The 23181-nt window shown below is 37.3% G+C and overlaps 2 protein-coding genes and 1 long non-coding RNA gene across 5 annotated transcripts in view; 1 reads left to right on the forward strand and 2 right to left on the reverse strand.

The window, feature by feature from the left end:
* LOC139133518 (zinc finger protein 420-like) overlaps positions 1-23181 on the reverse strand; it is a 70875-nt gene that overhangs the window by 13940 nt on the left and 33754 nt on the right. For 2 of the 3 annotated variants that reach the window (XM_070700165.1, XM_070700167.1), the window contains exon 1: positions 2355-2766. The exons of the other annotated variant lie outside the window; for it this stretch is intronic. In XM_070700165.1, the coding sequence (XP_070556266.1) occupies positions 2355-2496 (142 nt within the window). In that variant the 5' untranslated portion in view covers positions 2497-2766. Of the gene's footprint in view, positions 1-2354; positions 2767-23181 lie in introns of those variants that run through there. 3 annotated transcript variants of the gene reach the window in all.
* Positions 400-2025, forward strand: LOC139133519 (uncharacterized). The gene is made up of 2 exons (XR_011552609.1): positions 400-1920; positions 1958-2025. It is a non-coding gene; the product is annotated as an uncharacterized lncRNA (long non-coding RNA).
* Positions 11741-23181, reverse strand: part of LOC139133517 (zinc finger protein 585A-like) — a 65972-nt gene continuing 54531 nt past the window's right edge. Inside the window, exon 9 of the mRNA XM_070700163.1 lies at positions 11741-17702. Within this exon, the coding sequence (XP_070556264.1) occupies positions 16048-17702 (1655 nt within the window). The 3' untranslated portion in view covers positions 11741-16047. The remainder of the gene's footprint in view (positions 17703-23181) is intronic.

The following is a 23181-nucleotide window of genomic DNA, read 5'->3' on the forward strand; positions in this document are numbered from 1 at the left end:
TTGTATTCATGGCTTTCATATCCTTGAATAATCTACCATTAGAATACCGAGTCTAAACCAGATCAAGACAGCAGTTCAAAACTGCAGTATTTAAATTCAGCATAGTGATGTTTTATTTCACTATTGTGACATTGCATTTGACATACATGTTTATTGATTCTTCTGCTTCTTTGAGTTACATAAAGTTTTATTGGTTTGAGATTGTTACATGAAGTTCATTGCAATGTTTATGTGTACACATACCGGTAGGTCTAAAAGGTGTTTTGGCAGGTTTCACCTGGTGAAGCAAATTCATTTTCATTGACTGGAATATTAAGATTACAACTGTCAGTATGATGGGAGCATGTGTTTTATTCCCTAGTGCATTCTACTCAAAACCCAACTGATCTTTCAACAACCTCCATTGCTAATTTAGGGCATGGTTTCTTTTGAAATATGGAATTGATGGCAATTTTTATAACATTATCAAGTCAATGTACAGTAATGTTCAATATTGTGTGAAAAGCAATAATTGTCTTACTGGTGATTTTGAGTCCAAAATAGGTGTCAAGCAAGGTTGTAATTTAAGTCCAACTTTATTTAATGTTTTTGTAAATGATCTTCCTTGCATTTTTGGTGATGATGAGGACTGTCCTATTAATTTGAATTCACTCCATATAAATTGTCTGATGTATGCTGATGATCTCCTGTTGATGTCAGAAACTAGAGCTGGCTTGCAAAGATGTCTTGATAAGCTGCGTGATTTTTGCTGTAATTGGAAATTATCTATTAACATAAAGAAGACAAAAGTAATTGTATTTAACAAAAGTAATCATCTTGTAAAAGGAGTTACCCTTACTTACAATGGAATAGCACTTGACTTAGTGAAAGAATACTGTTACCTTGGTTTTGTCATTACTCCAAATGGTAAATTCAAAGGTAATTTTCGTAATCTTAAATTGAAGGCAATGAAAGCACTTTTTAGCCTTCGTAAGGGTCTATTTCAGAATAGTTCACTCTCTGTAAAAGTTGCATTAGCACTTTTTGATACATTAATTGTACCTATTATGACTTATGGCTGTGAAATATGGGGGCATGAAATTAATGACAAAGTTAATTTTCTTGATGATGTCAGTATCTCTTTCTATAAATTCATTCTAGGAGTTTCTAAACATGCCTCAAATGCTGGTGTTTTTGGAGAGCTTGGTAGATATCCAATTCGGTTTACAGTTATAAAACACATGCTCAAGTACTGGCATAGACTGGTTTTGACCGATGACATTTTACTTAAGTCTGCATACATATCATCGAGGTTTAATTCAAAATGGTCTGACTTTGTATAACATTTTGAATTCTTACAGTGAAAGTAATGTATGGACTTCCGTATGTAATATCAATTCCACAGTAAGTGTTGTTGTTGATAATTTATGTAAGAGTTATCATCAGACTTGGCTCAGAAATTTGCATAATGATTCACGAAACCCGGGTTCAGGAAAAAATAAACTCAGAACATATAGAGAATTTAAAACTTCTTTTCACTTTGAAAATTATTTATTGGATATAAGAAATTTTACTTATAGGAAGTGGCTTACAAAACTTCGAATCTCTGATCACAACTTACAAATTGAATTAGGTCGGAGATCAAACCCAAAAGTCCCTGCAAATGAGAGATTTTGTAAGTATTGTAAATCTTCAGTAGAGGATGAATTCCATTATGTAATGATCTGTCCAAAATATAGCACTTACAGAGAGATGTTATTTTCCTCAATAACTATGTGCAGTCCTGGTTTCGTTGACTTAGACCAGAAAGAGAAGTTCATTTACATCTTTAGTCAGTCAGATAAATTACCCCTTGTTAAGTATATTTCAAGTACCTTACTTTCTCCCCCAGCAGCAGCTACAACCAGTGTTTGTTAATCCTTGTATTGTTGAACTGTAAAGGTATTTTTGCCTTACCACACTTCGTTGAACTGTACAGGTATTTTTGCCTTACCACACTTCTTAAGTGTGTTGTTGCGCAATAAACATTATTATTATTATTATTATTATTTAATGCTTTTTGTAGCCTACTGTTCTTGTAACTCAAACTCAGCTAATTTCACCATTTTTCAAGACATATTTTACAGTACTACCGACCATTAGTGATATTCGCGACTCTAACTATAACAGGAAATGTTCTATATTCCCATGATTAAAATTTACACTAACAGTAATGTCTACAGCAATTTATCAAATGCAGCGCGAATTTTGTGCCCTTGCATTAAATTTCAATCCTAAAGTTGCACTGTGAGGGCGCAAACAGTGAACCATATCCATTTTTCTTCGCCAATCATTATTCACACATGTGCCGGTCTGTTTTAAGTTTGGGACCTTACCTTGGGTGTCCAGCGGAAAGTAAAGGTTGAATCTTGCTCCATAGTTGAATGGACGAGTACCACCGTCCAACTCCAAGGTTGTTGGCTGGCTGGTCGAGGTCTCCTCAGTACTCTTCTGGTTAACTATCCCTTTCGATTCCATCCCCAAAGTGCGAATCCTGCTGCTCAAACACTTACAGTAAAAGGCCCTTGACAATGTCTGGACAATATTATATATTGCCTCCAAACAGGTCGTCCTCTGATCGATTGTTGTTGGTCTCTGGATGGCGTCGGTCACTACAGGTCAGAAGCTCAACTTTGACCTTTTGATAACTGCATGGGGGCGCTCTCCTTCAGAAACTCCGTTTGTGGTGAAAATAGCGCAGATTATAGCTCTTTCATGTTGATCGTTTACACTTCATCGACACTTGAATGTTCATCACACACATTTTCTTCTAAATTACACACAAAATGCGTTGATAAGCCAGACATTGAAGTTGCCGACTCATTTAATCACTGGTTTATAGAAAAACATGAAAATCTTTCAAATCAAATATTTCAAATAGGTAACTCAAAATTGCAAGAAAAACATAGCAGGGGTTAGGGGTGGACCATTTGATATCCTGGGGGGGGGGGCTTGGAAGATTGGTGGAGAACCATTATTTTTTTCCCCACCTGCTTCACCATGAATTATTTTTTTTCTACAGGGCATATGCTGGCAATTTTTTTTTCACTTTCCTTCTTCGAGATATATTTTTTTTTTACCAAATTCGGTGCAATGTTTGTTTGCTTGGTTTTTCACACCCAGTAACAAAATGCTGTTCTATCGCACACAGACTATATTCAAGGAACTAAATAAAGATATGTAAATACATCTACATTATTTATTCACTTTACAAAAATATCAGTTTATAGATCTTGTTTATACCATGGGTAACACACTGAAAATACAAATCAAACAACCTGATTAGGTCCCTACTGAGTTCTACATTAAGCATTAACAAACTGACAGTGAAAAATTTCCTGAGAACATCACTGGTGTCATCAGAAGAGATGATGGTATCCTACTTGTATAACAGTGTTCTCCCCAGGATATTTTGACAAGAGAGCAAAAATGTGGTGCGAAGCACCACAAGCGACCGCCTAAGCGGTCGCTGGGGGAGGTCAGGAGGGGGGTGTCCCCCCTCCTGCTGTTGGAGCTTTTGAAAAACAGAGATTAAAATGGTGTTATTTGATGGCACTTGGGGAGTATTTTTTCCGATTTTTTTTCGTATAAAAAACTCAAAGGAAAAGAGATCTGAGACAGTGTTCGATAACTTTTATTCCAGTTCACTGATTTCAATTGAAGATTACATTTTTTGAAAACGAAACATTTATTCATCGATGTCAAAATTATCGCAATAACACTCACGTATTCTCATCCTGATACACGTCCGGCCGAGCCTAAAAGTAGGTCGTTTTGCTTTGGGAAGGAATACACAAGCGAAATTCTAACCTCCTAAAAAACTTCAGTGTACTCTGCTGTCCTTGGTTACCCTCAAGCTTCTTGGCATGTTTACTCAGCCAAGTCGATTAGGCCTATTATACAACCAAGGGTGGAATCGAGATGCCCCTGATCAAGGCTCATCAGCCACCTTCAAGGTTGTATAATAGGACGGGAGTGACGTTGGGCGACCTACGTCGTTTTTTTGTCACGATTACAGTTTTCTTTTACAATTATCTACAACATCGACAAACAACGGCAAGGAATGACACATTGTTTTTTAATATTTTTTATTATCGTCATCATCATCATCATCATCATCACCATCAACAACAACAATAACAACAACAATAACAACAACAACAACAACAAGATTACTCAAATCCCTGTGGTTTCATGTAGAAAGCGACTGCCAAACGACAAGAGAACGTGTGATATCATCAGAACACGATAAGAGCGAGTAAGGTGCGGAATTGTGTCTTTTACACTGATGCGTTTATGTATTGACTATGGGAGCTAATGAAGCTAAACACAGCTAACAACTGCCCAACTATCGTTCTAAACTTTATAAATTTGCCGTTCTAAACTTATTGAATTTAGCAGATATACTTATCGTTCTAAAATTTATAAGGTTACCGCTATTTAGCTAAGGCTGTCTGGCAGACCGAGAAAAAAATTAGGGTGATATATCCGATATTTAGCGCGTCTAATTATCGTTCTTAACTTGATGAATTTGCCGCTATTTAGCTCGGGTGTTGTGGCAGACCCAAAAATTGTTGGGGTGATATATCCGATATTTAGCGCGATAATTATCGTTCTAAACTTTATAAATTTGATGCTATTTAGCTCGGGCTTTCTGGCAGACCAAGAAAAAATTTAGGGTGATATATTAGATATTTAGCGCGATGATTGTCGTTCTAAACTTTATAGATTTGATGCTTTTTAGCGCGTCTAATTATCGTTCTAAACTTTATAAGGTTGCCGCTTTTAGCTAAGGCTGTCTGGCAGACCGAGAAAAAATTTAGGGTGATATATCCGATATTTAGCGCACCTAATTATCGTTCTAAACTTGATAAATTTGCCGCTATTTAGCTCGGGCGTTCTGGCAGACCAAAAAAAATTGTTGGGGTGATATATCCGATATTTAGCGCGATAATTATCGTTCTAAACTTTATAAATTCGATGCTATATAGCTCGGGCTTTCTGGCAGACCGAGAAAAAATTTAGGGTGATATATCCGATATTTAGCGCGATAATTGTCGTTCTAAACTTTATAGATTTGATGCTTTTTAGCGCCTCTAATTATCGTTCTAAACTTTATAAATTTGATGCTATTTAGGTCGGGTTTTGAATCAAGGGCAAATACAGTCAAAATTGACAACGCTATATCATTATCAGTGGAGTGAGTAACCCCATTATGGCGTTCAATCCCCGCCAAAAATTTTGGGCTCGTTTGATGAAAGACGACCTTTCGATGAAAATCACTTAAATCAGAAGTTATTGAATCCGCGATCCACCCGGGTTTAGATGCTTAAAAGGTCGCTTACACTGGTCCAAAATCATTATACTCCTGTGAAGCGAACGTGAGGTAGAGAAGATACACCCTGTTTGAGGCTTGCGGGGGTAGTTTTCCCTCCGGTTTAAAGGTCAGCGTGCCTGTTTATGGCGTATGCGTGAATTGTTCACTGCATCTGACCAGCCGGCCAGGGACCAAGACACCACCAAATGTACGAAAGAGAGAGAATAAAGGCCTTCCAAGAAATCAGTTTTTGATTATTCATACTAATGTACTTAATTAGACTGGGGTGGTTACAAATGGATGTGTGTGTAAGAAATTGGATTTTGGAATTTCACCGAAATGTTGATTCACTATAAGTTTACGTGGTAGATAGTCTATGAGAAAACTATGATAAATTGTTTGCCAATTTAAAACGCAAAACTGACAATATCAGTGCATTTATATACATTTGATCATTTATATACACTTTGCCATCTGTTCCATATGTTTTGTCATTTGCCTTTTATCAGTTTGCGGGAACTGTTCAAGGTGTTTAATGTAGGATACCACTAGGCCTATATATTCTGGATTAATTAGTATATTTTCAATATTAATGATACAGCATTAAACAAAATTTCATCTATTGATTTTTGCCGTCATTAATTTGTATTCAGTCGTGAATTAGTATTTCAAATTACATTTTTTTCACTGACTTCACAATTCATTTATTTATTTATTAACATTTTATTTAAGAAGGGTGGTCTGATTTACAAACTGATTGTAATTTACATCAGAGCCCTCAGAAATATACATCATCACTAGAAAATAATCTGTCTTGTATACACATGACACAAATGGGGACAGATGGAAAGAAAAACAATCAAAGGAAGAACCTTCATACTTAAATTTAGCAAACGAAAACTCAAGCAGTCGTTTTTTGAATAGTTACACAGTTTTAATATTTCTTATATATGGGGGAATATCGTTCCATAGTACAGTAGCACGGTAAATGAAAGTTGTTTGTCCAGCAGATGACTTAAAAGAAGGTGCATATAAATTATTGTTACTTGAGCTGCGTGTGTTGAAATTCCTCATGTCTGCGATATAGCGGAACTGGTCTAAAAAACCAGGAGCAAGACCATTGAGAATTTCAAATGTCATTACAGTGACAAATAATTTATGCGAAAGTCAATCGGTAGCCAATTTTGACATAAAAAGAGAACTCGGGAAGACACAGATAAATCAACACCTAGAATGACCCTAGCAGCTCTTTTTTGAAGCTTATAAATTCTTAGAATATTGGTCTTTGTTGTGTTGCCCAATACACAGTACAATAAATTACCCACAATACTCTTTGATTTGTATCCTTGAAGGTTACTTTTCTAAAAACTTTTCAGTTCTGCATGTAAGCACTAGTGTGCAGCATCAGAATAATTTTTAAATAATATCTAGTAAAAGTACGTTTAGATATTTCAGTGAAAGTTTGAAAATAACCACTAAACAACCATAAAAGTCACATTCTGCAGGTACTACAAATGCCATACTTTTTAGGCAGCAAGTTATGACGAACTGAAGGAGTCATACTCTGAGAAAACTTAGCATGTAAATTTCTTTTGTCATTTCCATTGGAAAAATCAATATCCTTTTGTTTCATAAAACAGGTGCAACTATGTCTCCCTACTTTCCATCACATTATTCTGTATGGCTGAGGACACAATCTCTGGCAAATTTCACAAAAATGCTATCTCCTCTCTCAATTATGCATAATTTTCCAAATTATTTAAAATGAGAATTAAGAAGAATGGTGTGCATAAAAGTACGTTTTCAAAATTTTGATAAATAGCCTGTGAATTTGTCTACACATGAGAGACTTTGTAGACTTCACTCAGGTATCTCCGAGGATACAAATTGCAATGAATTATGGGAAATCTACAGTACTGTGCAATACAATACAATAATAATCAAATACTGACAGAAAAGTGGCGTTATAAACTATAAGAAGAACGTGGAAGTGGAGTCAAAGCACGTAGCTTTCTCAAGACGCCAATTCTAGATGAGAATTTTTTACATAAGGTGTCAATATGAGTGTCCCAACTCAGTGTACTGTCAATCTCAACACCAAGAAGAGTATGCGATAAAACATTAAAAATGTCAGAATCATTTATACGCACATTTAAAATAACGTTGGAATTCTTCAAACAATAAATCTTTGGACGTGAAGTGACAACCATACATTTAGTTTTAGTTGTGTTGATGGAAATCGTATTATTTGTGACCCAAGAAGAAATGGGCATGACCTCATTTTGAATTTTTTTTTCAACATCATCCATATTAGCCCAAGAAACACATAATATTTGATCGTCAGATCAATTATACGACTCCAGTAGTTGCAGAGTCGTACAAAAGCCGAATAGTGAAGAGAAAGACGTTTTTCAATCAATCAATCTTTATTATACTCACCTCACACTAACAGGGAGTGTGGTATGGTACATTCAAAGATTGGACAAAGTACAAAACTGAACACTTTCAAGAGGACAACAAAGTATCCAAGTTGTACAATAACGCGCATACAATGTATCCATCTCTGCCGTACCCAAGATACCTGCATAAGCTTTTTTTTTTGTTTTATTTTTTATTTTGGCTTTCAATTGCCTACGAATAGCATCAATAATACTTGAGAATTTCAACATTTGTGACTGTGGTATATTGTATTTATGACTACATTCATTGAATGTCATAAAACATCGATTTTAGTCCAGAAAATCTTCCAAATTACAAATGCCATATTTGTGCAACTTACCATATTGCGCTGCTTAATTATCGATTTGAATGTTTGGGTTTGACCAAATACACTGTGATATTGCATCACTATCTTCTTGACCTTGAATCAGCTATTTCAAAACATTAGACCATGACATCAAAGTATCTTTCAAGAACTTATTTTGACAAAAATATATTTATGCTACGTTCCTTGCAATCGGCGGGGTACAGTAGTGGAGACAATGTCCACTAAATCCACTGACAGCCTTAAACAATTCCTTGCTTTGACTTTCTTAGTCACACATTGATGAATCTCGGTAACATGTAAAGAGCTAGTTAATGTTGACAAATCTATCATGTTCAGACCATCATTTCGCACGTCACAGCATAACCTTAGTCTCTTAAAGGGCCATTATTTGTAACTTTTGACCATTTTTTACCTCGGAAAATTCCATGTTGGAGGCTCATATTTGTTGCAAAATGTTGTTTTACGAAGAAACAAACATGATTAGTGATGTTATAGCCACATAAAACTGCTAATTTTTGTTCAAAAATGTTGCCCTTCCGAGCTCGTTTGTTGACGTCTGGCATGCTCAGCGTGCTGGGGAGAACGCAGATATGGTGACGCTGTGATCACGCGAGATGTACAAGTTCACGTTTATTGCAGGATCAAAACAACATTACGTCGTGGATTGCCAGACATCTGGCTCCGTAACGTGCTCGGACAATGGACTACGACGTAAGTACCGGGCATAAGTAATGAATATTTATTTTGAAATTGCTGTAAATGGCTCGCGCAGGTGCAGAACGATGCCTACGTTGCAATCCGCGTGTCAACAGAGTTTGTATTTCTGTCCGGACAAAAATTGAAATTATCGTTCTAAAATCACATCTTATTTAGTTGTAGGGCACGTAATGTTTCCGAATAATATGCGATTCTCTGTTATTTGACAGGCTATTCAACATGAGCCAGTGATCATTTTAATCAAAACTAACGGAAAAATCGCCAGAAGATACAGCTAATGGAACTTTAAATTTTGTCTTTTGCTCCATATAAAGTTACATACAATGTCATTCATTTTTTGCTCACGTGTTCACACACGTGAGCATATGTCGCAGCGATGTCTGTCTGTCTGTCTGTCTGTCTGTCTGTCTGTCTGTCTGTCTGTCTGTGGGTCCATTTTCTCAAAAACGGCTGAACGTATTTCAGTCAAATTTGGTAGACATCTTCAGAATTCAAATGGCTAGAACTGAAAAGGTTTTGGTGGGCGTGGCTTGGATATAATGAAGTTATGAAAGTTTTAATTTTTCTGTTACGCCGCGTATGACAAGTGAAAACAATCGACTGTTTGAGGGCGCTGTGAAAAGTGCTTGTCCAGGTTGGCTACAGCTGGATAGCTCTGGTTTCAACCACGGTCCCTCCGTGTTTCAACCTCGTATTGAACATTAAAAATATGATATTTTATACTCATTCAACTCACTATTCAAGATAAAATATCGTTTAGCAAATTAGCTTTATCCTTGGTAATTGATTGTTTCCCTCGCTGCTCGATCGCCAGAAATGAGTACATACGTTCTTAGCCCTGCGTACGATGCTGTGTGTTCCGCTACAGCTAATAGCCCCGCTCACCACAGCCTGCAAAGACCCGTACGTAGAGTTGGTGACTTCAAATCCATTTTGGACTTGACGTAAAAAGCCAAATACTGCCGAAATTCAGTGTACGCTGTGTGTTAGGAACGCACACAGGGAATGCACAGCGTACACTGCGTACGTACGCAGGGCTAGCGAGAGAGTTGCCGACATCGACGGTTATTTACGAAAAAAGAATAAAAGACTGGCATTTTTGGAAGCGATCGAGTAGCTGAGGTAGGCAGGGATACGACTTGGGCCCAAGAACGCTGAATTTCGGCAGTAATTTGGCTTTTTACGTCAAGTCCAAAAATGGATTTGAAGTCACCAACTCTACGTACGGGTCTTTGCAGGGCTGTGGTGAGCGGGGCTATTAGCTGTAGCGGAACACACAGCATCGTACGCAGGGCTAATACGTTCTCTACCTAGCCTCATGGCATGGAAGTGCTGATGAATAATAACTTTGGGTCAAAGGTATTGAAGTGTCCAATCAGGTTCGTGCACAGAGTCCAAGGCCATGACCTACTTCATGTACTTCTGCACTGTTTTGATTTTGCTTCGCCAAGAAACGTATTCGTCATTGTCCATAGAAGTATGTTTGCTCTCCTTTGAGGTTGTTTGTGAAACAAATTCCGGGATAGGCCTTGGAATGCATACGATCGGCATCGCGGCAGTGCATGTAGCTAGCCCTACGAGTATGGCGAGAGTGTCCGGCTTTGGCTACGCCGCCTCCCACCTCCGGTAGGCGGCGTAGCCCCCGGCGTAGCCAAAGCCGGACACTGTCGCCATACTCGTAGGGCTATGCATGTAGCGTACCATGCTTGTGTAACTGCCGAGCTCAACGTGCATTCACGGTTGATACTCGCGTACAATCATGATGTGTTCAATTCTGATGAAGATTCATAAGTCTTACTTTTGCAGTGTTTTTTCCGTACGATAATCCCGACAATACGTGTTACTGTTAGACGAGGTGGCCATTTTATGATAAGTTTCAATACTGCACAGCTACATAGCGTCACTATCGTGTGATCGAGGTACAGCGTTGTTGAACGGGATACAGAAACTCTGCAGAGGGAGAAACGATCGTTGACATGAACAGTCAATGTACTTCAGCACGTAGTCCGCAGATAGCGGATCGAGAAAATAAACGTGTCCCAGTAAATAACGGAATATTTATGTACATTAACTCGATATTAATCAAATTTCCAGCTCATCGCAAAAAAATGTATTGCAAAGATTAATTTGTCACTGACAAATACTGCACTGTATGGAAAAAACAGTCTGTAGAATAGTTCAACTTCAAGTGGTATTACCCGAGACAAACACTTGTGTTGTCAATTTTGATTTCATTTCATAAACTTCATACTTCATCGAGTATCGTGTATTTCAGCCTTTGTGAAGCCATTTTATTGATATTTTCAATTTTTGTCTTGGCTTTGTTGTGGAACATGTTGAATCGTCTCCGTGGACATGTAGGCAAAAGTGTGACGGGGTCGAAGTGACTTGGGTACCTGGGGCTGACCAAAACCAGTGTGAATTACTGGGGTCAAAGCGGACAGCGGCCGGGATGACGTGTTCCCCAAGCGAGCTACCTTCAGAAGTCTGTTTCATCGCAAAAAACATCAACTTTTAAAACCGTCATTTATTTACTGATGTTATTCTCAGCATCACAAACATATACGCCTCTGCTATGTATCACAGCAAATAGTTATATTTGAGCGCCCCGTAAATGGGATCCTCGTTTTTTTGCGAACCCGGAAGTGTGTCTTGCTCAATGCATTTCCTACCCATAGCGAGGGAAACTGCCCGCGTTCCCATGCTCCCATGCACCCTTTTTCAATGCCAGTGCAATTCAACGCCATCTGTGCAAAATTTGTGGTGGTATGCTCCCGTGTTATGGAAAACTCTCTTATTCTAACAATGACGTAGTTGACTTTGGACTTCGATTTCGTAATGTGATGTCCATGCAGTGGGTTTGGGTTGGCGCGCTTATAATGCACTCTTCGCCCGCCTGCGGTCCGATATCCCGCATTTATTAGCGATATTTATCTGTTTTGACTTGACCAAAGTTGGCAAAACTTGCTATGTACATTAAAGATACTATGATACAAGATTATTGAAAGTCATTTGACATTTTTTTCAGCCAATTCCCAATATGCATATTTAATGAACCTTCCAAATTAGGGATATATACTGGCATTTACTTGATAAAATTTGGCGAAACATGCTGTGTACATTGATCATTATACCAGGTTATAACAGTATTGAAAGTCATTTTGCATTTTCATGTCAGCTAATTCATAATTTGCATAAATACCTAACAAGCTTTCACGGTTTGGCATATAGAGCTTGAAGGACTTGACCAAAGGTAATTACACATGCTATATTGTGATACAATGACAGTACTCAAAGAAATTAATTATTTTTATTTCAGCTAATTACATATTTGAATACTTAATGACCTTTAGAATTGATCTGTGGTGAAATTCATTGTGTTGATCATAACACTTTAAATGTAGCAAAGCATGTAGCAAAGGTTCAAACTTGCACATAAATGCAATATATAATGAAACACGTGAGCATTTTCAGTTCATATCTGGTTTAAAAGAGTTGTGCACATGATAGGTAAGACTGACATAATATGTATACGGTATTGCCATGGTTTTGATAACACACATATTTTGCCGCACAAAGTAAGAGCCCCTGTACCTGTAACTCTTGAAATTTGTCGACCTGAAAAAGACTTTCTATTTTCTCTGGTTTTCTTTAAATTATACAGATTTAAAGGATATAGTCTTTTACCACTGGAAAATTGGACAATTTAATTTAAATTTTAACTGTTATTTTGATTTCCCGCCATTTTTGAAAATTGGTAATTTTACAAAGAAAACATAGCATATGGCGTCTCGGTGGAAAACATTCACCACAATGTTTTTTATTGGACCACTCTGTTGTTTCTGTGGAGAATCCAATGCATATATGCACTGCATACTGTCTTTTTGCTTTATTTGTACGAGGGCGCCATTTTATGTTTGGACAAACATTTATTATTTATCTTGCTCAAAATTGCACATGCAGCCCCAGTGGACAGTTTATTCTACCTGTATAAACACCCCTCAATGAGTACATTCCCATGAACTTGTTTTAGTTTGGAAGGAAAATCACAGAAAATAATGCTAAACGATAAAGCTATAGGGCCTTAACAAGCATTCAATTGCCCTGATAACTGGCAAGTAATATAAATCTTCCATCTTTGCATCAAAGGTGATTCCAAGGAAAGTGAAAGGTTCGTCAGACCATTTAATATTTTATTGCGTTTCCAGATGTTCCCCGCCACAGGCTTTTGAACCAAACCAAATCCCTTTAGTTTTCTCAGAGATAGAATAGAGACCAGCAATTAAAAAACTTTTTCTAATATATTTAGGACCTCCTACAATGACCTTTGTGAGCCAACTAACAGTCAAAACGAAGCATCAGCATATTAACTTAGCAGGAATTCTTTCTGGCTTATGTCAAAAGCTCAACTGCTGTACTAAACAAATAAGGTGACAGAGTACACCCTGTCCAACACCTCTGTGAAGATCAAATAATTTTTTAATTACAAATTGTTTTTATTTCTATAGCATATTTTTACCCATTTACAAAACTTTCACCAAATTTGAAATATTTCAATGCTTTTAACATACAATCTCTTTCTGTTGAGTTGAAAGCTTTTTCAGCAACAGCATTAAACCTGGCAACTTCTTTTCCTTGGCAACGGATAAAACATTAAAGACGAGTCTGGTATTTTCCCTAATAAATCGCCCTTTTAAAACCCCTTTCAATTTTCATGGATAATATCAGATAATACAATTTTCATTCTATTGGCTAACACTGCTGATGCAATCTTATAATCCGTGTTTAATAGGGTTATTGGTCGTCAGTTCTTTGAAAGTTGCCTGTCTTTATTTTGTTTTAGCTAACATTCGATACTACCCTGTTCTTGTGTTATTGAGAATCCACCTGGATGGACAGCTTGTAGAAGACGCCTTGGGGACAAGACAGGCTTTCAAATTTTATCAATTCTATTCTTATCTACCACTTGTGGGGTCTCATTTTTTAAAGTTCTTCATAAAAGAAAAGTTTTTACTGTCTCAGTTTTTCGAAAAATCAAAAATTTGAAAAATCAAAAATTTATTTTTCCCCATAGAATTAACACAGGGATGGCGACCATTTTGAATTTCAAATATTGGGAAATTTTAGGTAATTTGTCTGTCTGGTACAGTGACCCCTGATTTTTGTTCTTGATCTGGTAAGAGAATGGTGGAAAGTTTCATTGAGGAAAGTTTGAGCAAAAGTTTAAATCTTTCACTTTTGAAATGCATATTACCTTACTGACCACGTCACAAATTTCCCTGTGTCACACAGAACATCTTATAAAAACTCTCAGTGTGGAAAGCCATCTAAACCTGAACTTTTATTATTTTTCAAACCTTTCAATGCTTCCATACATTCTTCAACTGTCAATCCACCTTATAGTGTTTAACTCTGATCTCCATTCAGTTTAGGTATATCTACATATCCATGATAAATACACAGTCAGTTACATGTATACTTTGTGAAGAGTATAATGCTTAACAATATGATTTCTTTGTATCTGTAACATTTGTTTTAGTTCTGTAATAACTTTATCTTCTTTAATCACTTTATGTATCAAATGGTTTAATTAATATCATGCCATTTCTCCAGTGAACAAAAACAGTTTAGTTGGTTATTCACATTTTCAAATTGGCACGCCTTTGTCTTTCATGTCTTTAAGTGCTTTCTCATATTCCTTTCACATTGATTCAACAACTCCATGTGTTTTCAGAGTTCGCACTATGATTTAATTATTTTTCATATCAATTTGTATCTTTGTGACTGCTGTGTACATAAATTTATGGAACAATATTGACTATTACTTATCATCTGGTGCATCACTGAAGCCTTCAAAATCAGTTTGTGTATTTCGATGAACCAGTGTAGACTGTTCATTCATTGACGTGCAGGTTCTTGCTAAATTTTTCGTTTTCATATCTCCTGACAACATTCTTCTGTACTCTTTGTCCTCTTCCTCTGTGGTAAACTGAAGTTGTTTTGTCAGTGGTGTCTTTGCTTGCAATCAGGAAAACGAAGATTTTGACAGAGGTGACTAAGCCTTACAGAAACATGTCTTCACTGTAAGGCCACAATGCTAAGATTATTCTGCAGGGTAAATGTTCTGCCACGCTCATTGCATTCATGAGGTCTGATATTTGAATGGGTCAAACTGTGCCTCTGAATATTCTCTTTCAGTGTGAACATTTTACGACACTATTTGCACTCAAATGGTTTGATATTCATGTGGGTCCTCAAGTGTCTTTACTCATCTGTATTGCATTGGTATGTTTTGACCTCAGAATGGATAAACATATGTGCCCTAAGAACACTCCGCCGGCTAAATGTTCTTCCACACTCATTGCATTTATGTGGCCTGATATTTGAATGTGACAACATGTGTCTACTAAGATCACTCTTGAGTTTGAACGTTTTACCACACTCTTTGCATTCATGTGGTCTGATATTTGAGTGGGTCCTCATATGTTGCTTGAGACGGCACATTTGAATAAATGTCTTACCACACTCTTTGCATTCATATGGTCTGATATTTGTGTGGGTCCTTATATGTACTGTTAGCTCTCTCTTGTGTATGAATGTCCTACCACACTCTTTGCATTCATGTGGTCTGATATTTGTGTGGGTCCTCATATGTATCATTAGCTTGCTCTTGTGTATGAATGTCCTACCACACTTTTTGCATTCATATGGTCTGATATTTGTGTGGGTCCTCATATGTGTTGTTAGCTTTCTCTTATATATAATGTCTTACCACACTCTTTGCATTCATGTGGTCTTATATTTGAGTGGGTCCTCATATGTGTCGTTAGCTTGCTCTTGTGTATGAATGTCTCACCACACTCTGTGCATTCATATGTGCTGCTACTTGTGTGGGTCTTCATATGTTGTTTTAGCTTCCTCTTCTCTTTGAATGTTTCATCACACTTGTTGCATTTGTATGGTTTGACATCACAGTGGATTACCATATGTCTCATAAGATTATTCCTTGCAGTAAATGTTGTGCCACACACTTTGCATTCAAGTTGTCTATTTGAATGGGTCTGCATATGTTGTTCAAGATGGCCCTGCTGTGTGTATGTTTTGCGGCACTCTTTACATTCATATGGTTTATTGATCAGATGAATCCACATGTGAGTCTTAAGGTGGCTCTTCTGTGTGAATGTTTTGTGACACACTTCACATTTATGTGGTCTAATCTTTGAATGGATCAACAAATGTGTCTTTTAATAAGGCTGTTCTTCAATGTGAATCTTCTGCGGCACACTTCACATTCGTGTGGTCTGAGCTGTAAGTGAGTATGCATATGAGTTTCCAGGCTGCTCTTCTGAGTGAATATTTTGCCACACTCTTGACATTCATGTGGTCTGATGTTTGAATGGGTCAAAAAATGTGTCTTAATACTGCTCAGCAATGGAAATGTTTTGCCACACACTTCACATTCATGTGGTCCCATTTTTAAATGAGTCAACATATGAATCTTAAGGATGTCCTTGTCTGTGAATATTTTACCACACTGTTCACATTCATGCTGTCTAATCTTTTGTGGAGGGACCGTGTTTGAATGGATCAACAAATGTGTGTTAAGGCTGCTCTTCCGTGAGAATCTTCTGCGGCAGACTTCACATTCATGTGGTCTGAGCTGTAAGTGAGTAAGCATATGAGTTTCCAGGCTGCCCTTCTGAGTGAATATTTTGCCACACTCTTGACATTCATGTGGTTTGATGTTTGAATGGGTCAAAAAATGTGTCTTAAGACTGCTCAGCAATGGAAATGTTATGCCGCACACCTCACATTCATGTGGTCCCATTTTTAAATGAGTCAACATATGAATCTTAAGGATGCCCTTGTGTGTGTAAATATTGCCACACTCATCACATTCATGCTGTCTAATCATTGAATGGCTTGACAAATGGGTCTTAAGACTGCTCTTCTGAGTAAATCTTCTGCGGCACACATCACATTCATAAGGTCTGAGCTGTAAGTGAGTAAGCATGTGAGTTTCCAGGCTGCCCTTCTGAGTGAATATTTTGTCACACTCTTGACATTCATGTGGTTTGATATTTGAATGAGTCAAAAAATGTGTCTTAAGACCTCTCAGCCATGTAAATGTTTCGCCACACACTTCACATTCATATGGTCTGATTTCAAAGTGAGTCAACATATGAGTCTTAAGAGAGTCATTCTGTGTAAATGTTTCGCCACAATCTTTACATTCATATGGTCCAATGTTTGAATGGGTCAACAAATGTGTCTTAAGACTGCTCAGTAGTGGAAATGTTTCGCCACAAACTTCACATTCATATGTTCTGTCCTCTAAGTGAGTCAACATATGAGTCTTAAGAGAGTCCTTCTGTGTAAATGTTTTGCCATGTGGTCTGATATTTGAGTGAGTTGAAAAGTGTCTCTTCAGGCTGCTCTTCTGTGTGAATGTTTTGCTACACACTTCACACTCAAACAATCTGATATTTGAGTGAGTTAACATATGAGTCTTAAGATTGCCTTTGCGTGAGAATCTTTTGCCGCACTTTTCACATTCATATGGTCTGAGACCTACATGAATTAATTCATGATTTTCTAGCTCACCCTTCCATTTAAATACTCGACCACATACTTTGCAATTGTGTCCATTTACATCTTGGCTCTTATCCAAGCTTGCTTGTAGACTTTGCATGTAACTCTGGCTCTTTTGGAAATGGCACTTCACCGAATCAAAGGAATCTCTAGGCAGTGTGGATTGGATGTCAGCTTGATCTAATCCACATTGCAAATTAAGATGTTCTCTATCATTCCGCTCACAGGTCCAACCATACTCCCACGTAATCAGACCATGTTGCACAAGACTTTGTAAGACCATTGAAGCTCCTGTTGGTAAAGAAATGGGTGTTGTAGAATTCATTAGAGTACATGTATAGCTGTAAAATGGTATCATCTGAGGTTATCCCCATTATATTATAGCTTTGTCAATACCAGTGAATTTTGTGACGTCATATCCATACATTATTACTGATAATGTATTCCATTATTCAGCATTGCGGCCCCACAGCGAGCAAATTTTTTTTTTGGAAAACGAAAAAAGGACTGCGCATTTCAAAGGAGGGAAAATATCGGATAAACCATGTAATACACAAAACTATAAATCTTGATGATCGTGCACAATATTGATAATAATGTCTTACTGTACGATTTATCACATTTTTTGAGTCCTCGCGCACGCATTTGTCGTCTGTCTGGCTGGCGCTCAGTGTACGCTGGTTGTATCCTACGTTTGCTTACAACATGGTTCGCTTCGTTGCCGTATAGGTGAAACAGAACTCAGTACGTTTGCAAACTCCTAGACGATACTGGGTTTGACACATGGCATATTATGCATGTCAGTGGCCATGTAAACGATGCAAGCGTGAAAGGCTACTCGAACCAGCCATAAACGAGCCAACAACGGCAGCTTGCTGTCATCATGGATGTAAAAAACCGGAGGTGTCTACTGACATACTACGGAGCCATTCAAAGTCTCGGTCCAAGGTCAGCTACTACCAACAATCATGACGACCGTGGACTCTCCGTTGATCTAACATCTCGGCCACCTAATTCTGATGCATTGACTGTAATCGGAGACAACTTTCATTCATCGTTTTTTCTCCATGTCTGTGATTTTACCTTGCCTTGTTCTCGATATCGCGACGGTACCGAAACCCTCAGTATATGTTTGTCAACATGTACCTTTCAAGCACCCGTTTACGTCAAGTTATGTCGTTCGCTGAAATAAAATAGCTCTTCTCAAGAAGCCACCGAAAATTAAATTTATAGACACAATTATTATTGAAATATAAACATTTGAATAACAATGTTGAACTCTGTTGATATCGTTAGCAATGAATGCTGTACTACTAGCGACATAATAATGATCGTATTGATCAGCTGATACCATGCAGCTCGCTGATCATACTGATGTCGATTCATGAACATTCCGTTTTCTCCATCTCTGGCATTTCACCGTGTCGACTTTTGAATGGCATGATATTTAAAGGTGATGTTTCAAGTTTGATATAGACGGTAGGGATGCAGTTACTTTCATTTCCTTCGAAAATACATCGTTTTTCAATTCAAATTGAACCGTGAAAGTGCTGGTCATTTTTGTGCTGAACGTGCGTGTTCAGTGCAGTGCACTGTGCAGTGTGGATTCAGGGCCGATCATGCTGGACGACGCTCACTGGCTTCAAACTCAGTTTAAATTTCCTTTTCTATTCGTTTTCTACAACTACAAATTCACTGGCATTGCCAAAACTATAAAATAATAGCAATAATGCCCCCCCTCCCGGCCCATAATGGACTCAAGCAAACTTTGCACTTCATAATGTACTCGGCTTCGCCTCGTACATTATGTCGTACAAAGTTTGCTTTCGTCCATTATGGGCCGGGAGGGGGTGCATTATTGCTTAAATATCACCTCTTGGTGGGGTTGTATTGCTGCTTGTGCGTTTGTGAGCCACATCACACTCGTCTTTGACACATGTGATGCAGGCATTACTATGTAAATGCAAATTAGCAATTAATTTAAATGATAGCGCAAGTGTCATTGAAGTATATTTACAACACTATGAGATCAACATCTGTACAAGTTTAATCAAATTTGATGCAGTATCACTCTAATTAGGAAAGTTAATTACTTATGCAACTACAAATAAATTTACTTGACACTGATAAATGTCCTTATTCACTGTTCAAGCATTGTGAGAATAACATCTCTTCCAAGTTTCATGAAATTCGATGTAGTATTTCTAGAAATATCAGCCTAATTCTGTCAATTCAATAATTGACATGATACTTGCTACATATCGTGAAACAAATTGATGTACATATGCATGACATAGGACAATGTCCTTGTATCAACTTTGAATGATATTGGTAGAAATATGTCTATGGCTCTATACATGAAAAAATTGTTACAAATTGGCCACCAGGCAGCATTGGATTGTGAAACCAATAGATATGCATATGAATAACATAGGTCAATGTCCTTATACCAACTTTGAATAAAATCAGTTGATACATATCTGAGTTATGGCTCCAGACATGAAAAAATCATAACAAAATGGCAACCAGGCAGCCATATTGCATTGGATTGTAAAGCCAATTGACATGCATATTTAGGACATAGGTCAATGTCCTTGTACCAACTTTGAATAAAATCAGTTGATACATGTCTGAGTTATGGTTCTGGACATGAAAAGAAACATAAAACTTGGCTGCCACACAGCCATATTCAATTTTATAATAAAACAAAGCAACATGCATATGTATGACATGAGTCAATGTCCTAAGTTATACTAACTTTGTATAAAATTGGTTAAGACGTGCCTGACTTATGGCTAAGAACATGAAAAAATTGTAACACAATGGCCTTCACACCGCCATATTGGATTATATAAAATCAAAAATTGATGTACATATGTATAAAATAAGTCAATGTCGTTCTACCAATTTTGAAACATAGGGCCAAAGTCCCTGACGCTACTATAGACATGGATACAAAATTAAGTATTTCCTGACTTTATGAAATTATCTCACTTAGGTCATCCTAGGGACTTGTAAACCAAATATTAAAGCTGTCTGACCAGCAGTTTTGAAAGAACAAGCAACTCAACAGTTGACAGAGCTCTGCTGTGTTATGTAGAGAATAACCTTTTGTGACACATGTATTGATGAAGAAGGGGGATATTATCTTTGATTAACATTGTAAGTGAGTTCTGTTGAATAAGTTGAGACTGTACATACTTAGAGAAAGCACACTGAAGAGACAAATGTTTGAAACTTAAGAAGTTCAAGCTCATCAAAAGCATTATAAGGAATCATGTAACTTTCATTGCGCTGTTTACACAGATTGCATAATTGCTGTAAATAGCACATGAGGAATCTTACAGCCCAGCTTTACCATAAAAACCCTATCACTTTGACCACTCTTTTAATTGACCACTCTATTTTTTTCCTCAAAAAGTAATTTTATTTTATCCTTTTCAAGTCAACCATAAATGGAAATTAGAACTTTCTCTATCTCTATCTCTATTGACTATTTTGAGCAATTTCTTTTAGATAACATACAGCAGTGTTGGAAACTGGCCAAAATATTTGCCAGACATCAGGACTGGTACAGGACTGGTAACTTTCAAAACTTGCCAGTCCTGCCAGAAAGTTGCCTGTCCTGAATTTTTGACAAATCCATTCATTCAAAAAACACAAAACCATTATGTACTTCAAACTGTAAACAACTTTATTTTCAATATGAGTATTAACTATGATCTTACAAACAAACTGGAACTGAATTCCACTGTTTGAAATGAATTCTATTTCGGACTTGAATACAAAATTTCTACAATAACAATGCTGATAACACTCTAATTAATTAATTAGTTAATTCAAACACACTTTGCCCATATCGCTCAAACAGTTAAAAGGTTTCACGATAGCGGTTTTAACAACGGGGAAACAATTTTTTTTAATTTGTCTCCATTTTATGCCCCTTTATCGTATAAAACCAAGATGCAATCTGTCATCGAATTGGTACTACAATCAACCAAACTGAAAAGATTGCTGAGCAATACAAAAAACATTATCTGGCAAAGAAAATCAAAAACTGAGAGAGCTGCCATATAAGTAATCAAAGTTGGCGGCATGAATTAAATAAAACAATACTCTCCTCAGACCAAACCGATTTCAAAGGCCGTTTACAGCAAATATTGTTAACGAAACCATGAAACCTGGGAATGGCTAAACACAGATTTATTTCTCTAAGCAGCCCTTCACAACATGCTTTTCAAACACCGGAAAGCAGGCACCAATATCGACCCGAAATCTATTACAAAGTCCACGAAAAATTGACACAAAACTAAAAGTTCGGATAATCGATTTAAATGCCTAAAACAAACTAATCGTTGACAGATAAGTACGACATTTACTGTTAACATAACGAGCACTAGCAACGCTCAAAATATGCCCTAAAACAAAAATCCTTATAAGCGTCCAGAAACTCAGGTCGATGCTGGGTCATGTTAATTATAATATGACTCCACACACCGGATCGCATAGAGTCAGTCAATAGTGGCTAACTCTCTCAATAACGAATCTGGCTTCTCCTCCTCGAGGACGAAGATGACTTCATCGCACAACCAAATGGATGGGATACAAAACAAGAGAGCGACTGATGAAGGAACCCCATTTTTGGTTCCAAAACACCGTTAAGACGAATCACTCAATCAACAAACCGGTTTACCGGGGACCAAAATCACATGACTAGGGTCAAAGCACTATCGATTCACCCACAGGTGCCTGGGTTGCCAGTGTACATGCATGTAAACCGGCAACCCAGGCACCTGTGGATTCACCGGTGTCTCGCCATGTATTCGATATTCCACACAAAATAAATGCAATGATCCTTTTATTCACCATATCGTAATACTAAACAGTCTTGGTAGAGCCGATGTGTGGAGTTGCCCTCATTTTCCTTTATATCCTTTATATCTTTATATCTTTCCTTTATATCTTTATATTTATATCACTGGCTGATATCGCGCAAATCTCGCTTACTGTGAGATTTACTAGTATGAGCGACTTCCTGTTTACCCGTGTTTACATGTCTCGCTTGCATTGCGTTCCAGCGTCACACAGTTGCACAGTTTCAGTAGCATAAGCGCGTCGAAGTCAGACGTATTGGTATACTACATTTCGTTTATTTTATAAAACATCTAGAAGAAGCTGATCGATGAGAATACTGGGTATGCCGTATGGGCTACTATCGAGAGCCCGACACACGGACGTGGAAGTACAATTTTCCTCCCGTCCGACTGAAAAGTTACCCGTCTCGGACGGGAGGACGGGCGGTAGTTTCCAACGCTGCATACAGGGCACAATAAATGACGGTTCAGAATATGTCAAAGTTGGGATTCAGGAAAGTTGCCTTTACATGTTTTAATCCTCAAAGATGGTAAGCATTTCACTATGAACAGTCAAAAAAAGTTGAACTTTCTGATAATTCTACACTAAAATTATTTTGGCTTTGATGATTTCCTAATTAATTCAATTATTTAAAATCATATTAATTATTTTTTTCTGGGTGAATTGATAGGGTTTATACAGTACAAGAATTACATACAATGTAAGTCAAATTTTGACCAAAAATGACACAAAAATTCCTTAAAAATACACATTTGCATATTTCATCACAATTTGAACAAATCTAAGTTGGGTTACCCCTATGGACCTGTATACCAAATAACAAAGCTGTCTGACCAGCGGTTATGAAGAAGATTTTTTACCAAAAACACCTTTTTTGACATTAATTTACCTATTT

This window comes from Ptychodera flava, chromosome 5, assembly GCF_041260155.1.
Source record: "Ptychodera flava strain L36383 chromosome 5, AS_Pfla_20210202, whole genome shotgun sequence".
NCBI classification, from domain to species: domain Eukaryota; kingdom Metazoa; phylum Hemichordata; class Enteropneusta; family Ptychoderidae; genus Ptychodera; species Ptychodera flava.